Raw genomic sequence first — 12,183 nt, 5'->3', positions numbered from 1 at the left:
TTGGATGACATGAAGAGAGTTAATATGAGGGCGGGTTCGGTGACCAAACACTACACTTGCTTAGGTAATTACCATACGTATGCAAGTTTTGTAGAGTTTCACCCTGTAAAGAAGAAAGAACACCTCCATGACGACCTGGACTTAGAGTCCACCAGTAAGTGTATGCAGTCGGCGTCGATGCGCCACTTCGATAAAGCGGCACGACATGAGAACCCTCTCATCGTGACCGCCGGTAACTACATTCCCGATCCTGCGGACAGAATGGAAAGCAGTCGACGTCGCCCAAAACACGTCATCTCGGATCCTCCCGATCCACTAACGGTACTTCAAGGTACTTCAAGCACCGGTCACCGTTCTCGTCGAACCCGTCGCTTGCGACAAAGGGCTCGACGAGTAAATTAACTCTCAGACACAGCCCACTGAGTTTCTCGTCGGATCTTCTCAGTGGGTCGCGTTTCCGATCCGGTGGTAGATTCTACGAAGCACGACTCTTGCTAGGGTTCATGTTAGCATCGTCGTCAGGTTTGAGCCCCGTGAGCTCACCTACAAACGTTAGGGCGAAGCTGAAATAGCCTCTCAAGGCTATCAGCACAGGTAGGAAAAAATAAATAAATTAAGAACCGCGTTAACTTCACCGACCAATCTGCGTTGCAGAAATAGGATTTATAGTATCTGCCGATGTGGGCTTATTACATACAGCCTACAACTGGGAATTGCGTAAGTTTCTTGAGATTCATTTTTTAAACTTGTTCCTGCCTACCGAATTTGAATAGTCATATCCACATGTTTTGAGGGTGACCAGGTAAGGGCTATATTTGGGTTATATATCAGGTTAAGAAAATATGAAGTTACAAAACCTAAAAACATTTATTCTTAAGTTCTCTTAAGTTCTTAAGATAAAAGTCTAAATATCTTCTTTACATCAGATAACAAACGAACTCACATTCCACTTCTTAAAAATCTTCGCACACATTAAAGAGCAGTACAGTACTCTAGTTTTAAATTAAAAACTTCAAATTTAACTTCTAATACTTACTTTTTCTCCTACCTACGCCGAAAGTTCGGTTTTCGTCCCGCTGTATAGGGAAGAAAATGTAACTTTTCCTCCGCTGTACAGGGAAGAAAGTGTAACTTTTCTCACTGGGTACAAGTGCGCATGCGCGTTAGTGTCCACGTCTGCTCTCACGCACCTAAAATTATCCGCCATTGTTGTGCTCGGGTAATTTGCAATATTGTGTTTAGTGTAAAATTGTAATAAACAAAAGGCAATAAAATTTAATAGTGAAGTATTAAACAAAGATGAGTTCATCAGACAGTTCTTATTCAATTAGTAGTAGTTTATTTAAAAATTAAAAAACAGTTAAATTGTTTTTTTTAAGAAAACGGGGGCTCCGCCCCCCCTAACCCCGGCCAGGGCTTCTCCCCTGGACCCCGGCTCGGTACTCCACGAACTTTCGGCTTGGTAGGAGAAAAAATAGTATGTGCACCGCGGGAGAAAAGTTGGACATTTCCGCCCGCGGGTAAAATTGCCAAATACTTTTCTCCCTTGGTGCACAATGTACTATTCTTAATGATACGAACTAGAAAATATATGTTTTAAATACCAATCGAAACCAAAATTTACTATTTTTTTATTTATCTTGCTGAAACAGTTATTTCCAGAGCCTTTAGCTTACCAAATCAAAAAAATACTTTTGGTCATGGTCATGGCGGAATAATCAGCTGTTAATTGCAACGAAAGTGATTACGTTAAATTTTACTTTAAAATGTATAATTTATATCATAAAAAAATTGCGTACTTCCAATTACCAATTCTTAATAGCTATCGGATATAATTCATTGTACAATATTAAAAAAGGGTTTGTAGTAATGGCGCGACATTCCTTGTCATCTGTCAGGTTCACTCATCCATTGTGCAGAAAAAATGTGACTCGTTCAATTTATAACTCTTGTTTTTATCTAATAAGTTGTAGTTGAACATTAAGTACAAAATTTAAATGTTTCCCATGTGTAACCAAACTTGTACTTCAATAGTTTTACAGTAAGAAAACCTTGCTCTAAAAGCAGCTTGCCAGGCCTAATAACAAATTTCAATACAAAGAGTGTACGCGGCTTCACTGCTCGGACTTGGTGTTTTTCTTATTTGGTGACAGTTAACTGTTAATTTGTAATAGAAAAAGTGATAAGTGCAGTGCTCGTAAATTAATTTCGTGAAAGATGTCGGGGCGAGTACGAAAGCAAACGGATTGTTCTGTGGGTAAGCAGGGCCCGATGCGGGCAACGCTGCCTGTGTCTTCGGTAATGAAGCAGAGCGGTGGTTTCAAGAAGAATACCAGCAACAGTCCGACTATGTCTCCCACGAATATGTGGCGTAGGATATCACCAGATCACGCCCTCTCAGGTCAAAGGAGTCCTGGTGCTATAAATTACAAAGGTGATAACGCTCATTATTTCACAATCAAATTCACCTCCACTAATAATGTAGATGAAGACATTCGTAACTAAATATATTGAAATAATGAAATTACACAGGAAGTGAACAATAATAAAATTAACAAATGTTACGATAAATTAAATTTCGTTTTTACGAATTTAAATTCCACTGCAAAACATCTCAACATTCACCAGTATTAAGAGGTGTTATGTATAAAACAATATGCCAAATAATCATGTGGCACTTACATTGTGTTTATGAACTCTAAGAACTGTTTAACTCCAGGACCTCTATGCAAATAAATAAAACAAAAGAAAATAAATACTAAAAGTAATTATCACTATTAATTCTATTATAGTAACAATTTCTCATTATGTACATAGATGGCACCCCAAAAATTACACTACAATTATTATATCTTGACAACATTTTAATAACTAAATTATGGACAGTTGTTGTTAAAAACCCAGACACAGTAATTTAACTGGTTTGCCACATGAAATATTTATGTAAGATGGCAATCAAACTCATAACCCTTGGCCCAACAGTCAGAGTGCTGACTTATTGGATCTGGTAACCACATGGTGGACCACACCAGCACACACTAGGTGAACTGTGTATTGTATAAGAATCAAAAATTTCTTAAATGTTCTGTGTTTAATATATTGGTTTATTACTTAAACTTTACTGTACTTAAACTTTAATTTGTAGCTAAGTTGTATATTGTAGAAAATTAATGAATTCAATTTAACTAAAAGCCTTCATTTTACTTTAGACTAACCATAGAATACACATTTTGTATTTTTTTTTTGACTGATCATTCAATAGATTTCTGGAACACAAAGACCTGCTTCAGTTAATTTAAATAGTACTAAATATTTGATATGTTCTTAAAATACTACCCTCAAAGGCTTTTACCTAATGGTTAGTAAGTAGTCATCACTCTTGAACAATTTCAAAGCTGGCACCACACTCAAGGTACTGTTTATCACGAGTCAAAAGCTATCATCTCTCCATTATTTAAATCAAAATAAAGATAATGTTTGTGGTCAATGCCTCTCTGAGTCTTAATCTCTTCTTTGTTTTTGGTTGTAATTGTATTGTGATGAAACTTTGTGCAGGTGTTATGGCACTGCAGGAAAGGTGTCTAACATAGTACCATAAATGTATGATAGGTGGCACAAGTAGTTTCAACAAATCAATAATATTTTGTACAATTCGAAAGAGACATTGCTGCACAAAACCATTTTCCTCTATTACATTATATAACAATTTTTTTAAACAACAAATTAATTCTTTAGACACATTTTCATTAATTCTGATATAAATATGAACATGTACAATTCACAAAAAGTGTATTAATTCTGCAGTTGATATTTAACATGTTCTATTTTCAGGCAAAGGTCGTTTTGGATCCAGTGTAATTCGACGGACAGCCTCCCTAGACACGCTTTATCATAAAGGGCAGTGGCCAAGGGATTATTACCTACATGCAGGACAGCTACAAGTAGACAAATCAACACAAGTAAGTGTCTTTAAATAACAAGCATCTCTTTAAACTATTTATTGCTCATTTATGGCTCAAGATCTACTGTAAATTAATTGAGACAGAGAAGTGACTAGACATTGTCCATACAACAACCTTTTTTTTTCATTCTCTAAACCATTTTTCTACATCTATAGATATGTATGACACAAAAATACTTTTAAACCTATGTAGAAGTTTTATTTGAAAAGTAGTTAATCAAATGTTTAATACAAATGTTCACTGGTAGTAGGACCTCTTGGGAGTCCGCATGGGTAGGTACCACCACTCCGCCTATTTCCGCCGTGAAGCACTAATGCGTTTCGGTTCGAAGGGTAGGGTAGCCGTTGTAACTATACTGAGACCTTAGAACTTATATCTCGAGGTGGGTGGCGCGTTTACGTTGTAGATGTCTATGGGCTCCAGTAACCACTTAACACCAGGTGGGCTGTGGGCTCGTCCACTCATCTAAGCAATAAAAAAAAAAAAAAAAAACATAATGTAGCTGTGTTAATTGGATTGTTAATATTGAAAATGGTACAGACAGAATTGATTGTATAACTTGTTGCACTGTCTATTTCTCTCCCATTGTCATACATTCTGATTTGAATTCTAGATTATAAAGCAAATACCAGTATTAACATTGTAGTGATAGATGCTAGTACCTTACCCATCCATCCTAACTTACAAAAAAATAACATCATTTCTATTACAATTTATGTAATAATGTTGATAAATTATTGAATTGCCTCTCACTAGACTGATGATGGTGGTGGAACATCAGGACGTTCATCCCGAGGATCCGATGATGACAAATTAGATAGATTTCTCCGAAGTCGTCTTCAGCGTCCATACAAACCATCAGCCTCAGGGGACTATTCTGTACATACAATGACTACAGCCTTATGTAAGTTTGGATAGAAGACATTCTACCATTGATTAATTTGTTCATAGTCATCACTTTGGTTTTTTTTGGGGCATAAGAGAAATCCTTTCTGAAGTCGAAATGCTATTAACAATTAAACAATAACTTACAGGAAAATAATATTAAATTTAAGGACACAGTGAACAGAAATTATTGATATACAATTTATTTATTACAGTCTATCAGTATTATGTTAAGAATGAACAGCACTACCCATAGGATTCTTCTTTTTCAGGAATTGTCCCCTTACATCTGGTATAAATATTTTCTAATAAAAAGGATTTATTAAAAAATGTAAATACAAAGAAAAAAGTTGTAAATCACGTTCCACAATGTATAAATTAAAATCGAGATTTTGATTGAACTTCAATTACAAATTGACAACTAATGATTTAAGTTCAGTGCTTCATTGTATTTCCCATGTTATTTATAGGGTCGCGCTTCGGTAGTGGCAATGTACCGCTTAGGGCAGCTCGTTCATCGGTCGAAGGCCTAAATCAAGAAATAGAAAGACTTGTGCTGTATCCAGCGAGTGGCACGCAAACCACACATTTGGATCGATTACGGGATAAAGTATGTAAAACGCTTCTTGTTCACATTTTATTAGAAAAATGTCATTCTTTAAAAATATAGGGTTATTTAGTTTATATTTATTGCCATTTCTTTACATATAGAACCTTGCCTTGGACTTATTTTCGCCTTGAGAACCTTATAAAGCCTTAGGAATTGAGAAGTAGTATTGACATGGATGAATGTTTTTATTTTGTCATCACTCCATACACTATAGTTCCCGTAGACAATCGTTTATTAACAACTTGTATAATTGTTAAATCTCACATTATAGGTAACACCAGAAGGGCATAGGGCTCCCTTAGCTGAATTACTTCGTCGTTCTGTGAACACTCAAACCCCACACGACCTGAGCCATACTGCACATTCTTCAGGTAAAACTATAGAAATAATTTTACTAGAATCATCAACTCCATTTGTAGATCTAATCAACAAGGATTGGAGCCACTAATGTGCCTGTGACAGTGTCCTAAAAAAATTAAATAAAAATGCAATGAACCTAACATATAAGAAATATGAAAAGTGCTTCTCAATATAATATGTTCTAACAAGAATAACATATTTCACAACAAAGCTAGATTGCAAAAAAATTTTGTCAACATCATGGTCATGTAATCATACTGTAAACATAGCAACACTTATCTGTAAAACTGATAAAGATATCAATTTACTTCAAAAGTAAAGTAAATAAACTTAAACATAATTTTGTTTATAAGTAGGTAAGAAACAAATTATTTTTTTATGTTGCTATGTTTCAGTTCATTGCACTGTGAACTAGATAATATTTCATCATATTTACATTAAGAAATAAGCTTTTTTTGTTACAACACATACCTAATATTAATATAATTTTGTACAAAATTAATTCTACAATCACATTACAAATTAATTTACTTGCTATCCAAATGCATTAAAATAAATTGTGGGAATAGATCCATCATCCAGAGGGTCATTCTCCAGCGATGGGTCTGCGGAGCTTCTCGCGGCAGGTCTATAAACTGTATTACGGCTTCTAGTGACTGATCTCCCTTGCAACCTACGTTAGATAAACTGATGCACTGATGAAATACAATACTGATTGACAGGTCCTAGCATGGAAACTTTTTGATTTTAGTTTGGCTTCTGTACCAGTAATTTGTAGGAAACATTAAATTGATTTGTAGAGGTTTATATTTAATATAGATAGTTTGAAAATTTTTATTGCTTTTCAAATAAGTTTGTATAGGATTTGATGAATTTAGAAAACATCTATATTTAAGACGCGTTTTTATTTTTTGATAGAGCTTAATATTCAGTTACACGTTTTACAGGCGGCAGCGTTTGTTCATCTCCCGATCTCGATGGATCTAAGCTTGGTACTTCCCCCCAGATAAACCGCTTCTTAGCAAGGGAACCCCCTGACGGCTGTGAAAAGGTTAGTCAAATAGTACTTACAATATTTTCTTGTTTATTTATTTAAAACCATGAAAACCGTATTCGTACATTTTAATTAAGTACCAAAATTAATTGGTCAACATTATGAATAAAATGTAAGATTTTTTTTTTAAATTACATCCCCAATCCAGACGGCTAAACAACATACAGTCACCATCGCCTTAGACACGTTATTTTGGATCTTCCGATCCACTCGGTGCTTTTAGTCTTTCCGAGCACTAGTCACCGTGCGTCTGTGAGCTCACCTACATATTCGGTGAAGACAAATAACCTCTCGAAGTTACTAGCAGTACGTAGGAAAAAAAAACTAACTGACCCGACAGATGTTGCTGGGTACACAAGTCTTAAATCCGACAACTCCAAACTTTTTTTTCAGAAACTACACGTTTCTGATAGACATAATATATTCTGCTATAAATATTATTTGAATTGACACTTCAAACTCAAGCGTCTGCCTGTATATAGCAATTAAAAAAACAAATCATATCTAGGTGAATCTGAAAGCCGGCGAAGGTGCATACACAGAAGCGATGTCTGTGATAAAGCCAGCCGTGGCTGGGTTCACGTTACGGCCGTCGCAGGGCTCCGCCTTCCAGCCGCTCCAGCCGGCGCCGCACCATTACCCGCACACGCACTGACTCGCCCAGCTCTCTCCGACCGCCTCCATGTTCCGTCTACACGCTCCAAATTGTCCAGTTTTAACTAAAGAAAAATACGAAACTCGCCGCATTAGCACCACGGTACAAAAAATTCTACTATAATCTGTAAGTGCTAGTGGTTTTAATTTCTCCCAATTCTTAGTGAAACCGCTAAGATGGCAACATTAGTTAAATATTATCTATGAATAATATTTGGTTTGAGCGAGCTTACTGGTACTGTGTGGCTACTGTTCTGTATCTAGTATTTCTTAGTTAAAACTGCAAGACTGGGACAAGATCATCATACGAATTTTGACTCAACTTTGTAAATCTGGTTCTTACTATATTTCATGGCCTCGTTCAAATCGCGAGGTTGCTTTACTATGGCATACACAATACAAATTACAGAATGTGCTATTTGAAAACTTGTTAACATAAAAAATGAATTCAAAGAACAACATTTTATTTTAGTATTATTAAATCTCTGAATTTTTGCTCTGTACAAGAGACAGTACGACATTATTATCACAATGTAACCAAATATATATTATGTATTGTGAATGCCATTTCACTAAAAATTAGTAATCTGACATAAAAAAAAATGGATGGCTGTCACATCTTAAATTAATTCTTATTTTTAATTTTGTGTTAAGTAACCATGCCGATTAGATTTTTACGTTTTATTTTCAAATGAATTCTAGTATTAGGATGAAAATAAAGAGACTTGCTTTCGTGGACGTTTGAACATAGTTCAATCTGAGTTGTAAAAATATCTGTAGTCAGTACTGTACATACTGAACTTGTATCACACCGCACACAAGAGCGGAGTTTCTTATTTTAAAAACACTAAATGGAATGTTTAAAATGCGATTTAAATTTATAAACATTAATCTATAATGACAATAATGACTTAATCTGTGTAATAAGTTACGTGTCTAAATCTGAGTATCTATTGATTGCCCGATACAGTAAATATCACATTAATGCAAACCTTTCACAAAAAGTATTGTCTAAAAGAAAAAACAACCAAAGGATTTTATCACAATTTTAATGAATTAGTTTCCATTATTTTTTGTCGATCGCGGTCTTGTTACACAAATGAAGAATTTGTATTAAGTAGGGAAATTTAGGGACAGGTACTAATTTTGTTAGTAAATGTTGTGTTGTTTTTTGTATGAATTGTGGAATCAGAACATAAAATCGAGTAATAAAAATCTAGGACACGTTAGCACTTGCAAGCTTGTGAATTTTTACTAGCTGGCAACATCGTCCTTCCTTGTTTAGTAATAAAAGAATCTTGCATTCGACTTGAAATACTTCAATTACCAATATAATGAGCCTTATACCTCATGTCTCAAGCACTAGTGTCTTTCTCTGATTCCTGCATAGTTCAAACATATTTTTATTGTTTAAATGGATGGACGAAATTACGGCCCACTTGTTAAGTGCTTACCGGAACTCATAGATATTCACTTCGAAAATTCACCACCCACCTTGGGACATGAGTGCTAAACCATAGTTTTACAGTACAACTGCTGCACCACCCTTCAAACCGAAACGCATTACTGCTTCACGGCAGAAATAGACAGAGTGATGCTACCTAGTAAACTAAATGCCATAAGTTATTAAAATACAAAAGAAATATACAGAAGAATTAAGGATCAAATACATACATAAAACAAATTAAGAAAAGTGGATGAAATCGTCATTTGTGTAATAGCTCTATGTGATTTCTCTTCTTGAATGAAATTAAACATAGACAGTCGCAGATTTTTCATATACAATTAAGTTAGATTATTTGCACTCATTACTCCTGATAAATCTAATTACTTTGACTGGATTTACGTTATTTGATCTCATTTTATGTATTATTTTGAATTGTGTACATAACGCTGCAAACATACAAGTTGTTTTTTTTTTCTATGTAAGTGACTTAATTCTCGAAATAAGATTTTTTTTTCAGTTGATGTTACATGACATTGGACCAAATCAATGGGACAGAGTGTGTTTTTGGTCTTGTATAATATTGGTTGCTAATAAATTCTAATTCGAAGAGCTTTAAATTGTGGAATTTGATGAAATCAAAATTATAAAAATAAAAAAAATTGACTGAAATTTGTAAAATTAACTCATACTCTGATACAGGTACCTCATGCTTAGTATAAAGTTTAGTTTACCATAATCGTTCACCTCTGTTTTATACACTACAATTTTTTTTATCTAGTGCGAGCTCATCATTTGTGGGTGTAGTGTGAGAGCACTCCGTACAATCGTTGCCTTCAACTGTTCACATGAATACAAAAATACGTATCAATGGAGTGGCCATTGATACGAATATTTGTAATTTAATAGTATAATACACATTATGAGGTATTGCTACTAGAGCAGCAAAACATGTAACGATTGTTTACACTAAGGGCATTGTCTCATTAGTATTCTCGCTTGCTCGTATTCGAGAAACCATTTGTCTATGTCAACCTTTACACAATGTCATTATTACTGTTTATACATAATCGAAAATATTAATTTGATTACATTACATATTGTAATTTTTTGTATGAAAAGTTTTCTGTATCTGTATCAAGTGAACGAGTAGGTACTCCATTAAATGCTTTTTTCCAGCATGGAGGGTTCAGACTATTCGGATTTCTCATTTAGGCCAAAACGCATTTCATCATCGAGACTGATATACTAGAATGTTGAGAACACACAAAACATAATATAGAAATCAAATCTGCTTTTACACAAACGCAATTATTTTGTAACCTTTTGTAAATTCGACAGCAAAAATATACATAATATATTTTTTGGATGGCTCACCTTTGGAATAAAAGAAATTAAGTATAAAATAAAAAATAAATAAATTAATTAAAAATATCATTGCTCAAATCAAAATTTTTACTAAGAGCCACACTTATGAAATGATGCCGAATTTGAAAATGTTTATCTTAGCGTTTGGAAATATATCCCATTGCTGAATGATGTATTAATAAATTAATGGAACGTTTTGAACTCAATAAATGAATGTGATTGTAATGTTAGTGATCAGGTTATGATCGTAACTTGACAACTCGGGTACTGGAAGCTATATTTGTATGCGACTCGCGCATTTAACGCGATCACAGTTATCCAGAGTTGTGAAGTGTAACGAAGGTGCTGCATAGTGATTGTAAGGGTGTACAGAGGACTGACTTGTGACTTAGGGCGGGCCGCACGGTTATCGGGAAGCGTTTCTTTTATTATTTATTGGACATGCATTCGTCATTTAATCACTGAAATATTACATAACGACAGTTCTGTGGGAAACGCAAGCTTTCACGAAATAATAAATTGTTGGTCTATATCTTCTTGAACACGATATACGTGTTGTGATTATTCCCTTGTAATTTATCCCAGGTTTTACTTTCATATAAGTGGTTAGTATTAATGGATGTGAAAACATTGTCATGGAAGAAAAACCGAGCCAGTATTTAAAAATCCGGATTTCTGTGTAAAATGTTTCGATAATAAGTGCAATATAGCTGTAATGTGAATAAATAAACATTAGGTATCCATGTTTTGAACGTTTCTAATTCCCTCGAGTACTCTGACTAATAATATAGACACCATTGATCCTTTGCTTATTAAAATGCCGTTTAGAATTATTGGGAACACTCACGTACTTATAGTTCATTGATTTTGTATCTTACCAATTGCTTCCATGTTTGCTTATCCCCTTTCCCCACGTTTGAAATCCAAAACTGAAAGCTGTACTGAACTTAGACTAGGTCCAGGTTGTAATTTAGGATTTAGATAAGCCTTTCCCAATCTTAACTTAAGTTTTAATGACTTGACCCAAAAAGTTATTAGCTATTAATAAATGTGTGCTATAAATGTCCCCATTATTTTTGATTTAAAGTAAAATAACTGGGACTCGATGGATGTTCTTAAACAAAAATGTTTAGTTATTGCATATTCTGTCATTGTGACATTGCGTTAACTTTTGCATGTTTGTTTAGGAATGATGGTTTTTAAAGTACATAAAGATATTTTTATATGTTCAGGGTAGAAGCGCAAGATGTAATGTACCATAAAAATAACATGAATAGGACCTTAGATACGATAGTTCTTTTATAGATGGTTAATTTTATGTTTTAAATTTGCTTTTAGACTAATAAGTTTGTAATTTTTATTACTACGATATTAGATTTAAAACTAATATTTAAACTAAACCAAAAGTGCCCATTGATATAAGTTTACAGTTCAAGCAAGCCCTTTGTTTCGCATTTTGTTATGAATAATGTTTAGGCGACAAAATTAGAAATTAAGAAAATTATCATGGGATTGTTGAATTTTAGTTAACTAAAATTGTTGAGGTTTATTAATAAAAAATCAATTAGTTTTTTACAAGCAATGCTCAACAGAGGGCTTGTTTAGTTAGAGGCATTAACATCGTTATTAATAGTATATACTTTAAGTAAAAATAAGAATGGTTTTATTATAGTTTTGTTTCGGAGAAGAAATTCTAATTACTATTTTTGTTTCCAATATTTTATCACTTATCTGTTTTCACTGTATCTTGCTGTATTGCAGACATATCCAATATACAGACTGATTCAATGGAGTGTTCTTTTATTTATTTAGATTTATAAAGTTTACATCAAACAATGTTAACAAA

The 12,183-nt window shown here is 34.0% G+C and overlaps 1 protein-coding gene across 1 annotated transcript; it reads left to right on the top strand.

Annotated features, from left to right (window-relative positions):
* The first annotated feature begins 1,165 nt into the window (after positions 1-1,165).
* On the top strand, positions 1,166-12,125 carry LOC101740887 (protein FAM117B). Its single transcript, XM_004932103.5, has 7 exons — positions 1,166-2,434; positions 3,832-3,959; positions 4,719-4,866; positions 5,318-5,457; positions 5,729-5,828; positions 6,765-6,868; positions 7,380-12,125. The coding sequence occupies exons 1-7, from the start codon at positions 2,218-2,220 to the stop codon at positions 7,524-7,526; spliced, it is 984 nt and encodes a 327-aa protein (XP_004932160.2). The 5' UTR covers positions 1,166-2,217; the 3' UTR covers positions 7,527-12,125.
* Positions 12,126-12,183: the final 58 nt, after the last annotated feature.

Source organism: Bombyx mori, chromosome 8 (genome assembly GCF_030269925.1).
Source record: "Bombyx mori chromosome 8, ASM3026992v2".
Classification (NCBI taxonomy): domain Eukaryota; kingdom Metazoa; phylum Arthropoda; class Insecta; order Lepidoptera; family Bombycidae; genus Bombyx; species Bombyx mori.
This window is presented reverse-complemented; position numbering and strand designations above follow the sequence as displayed.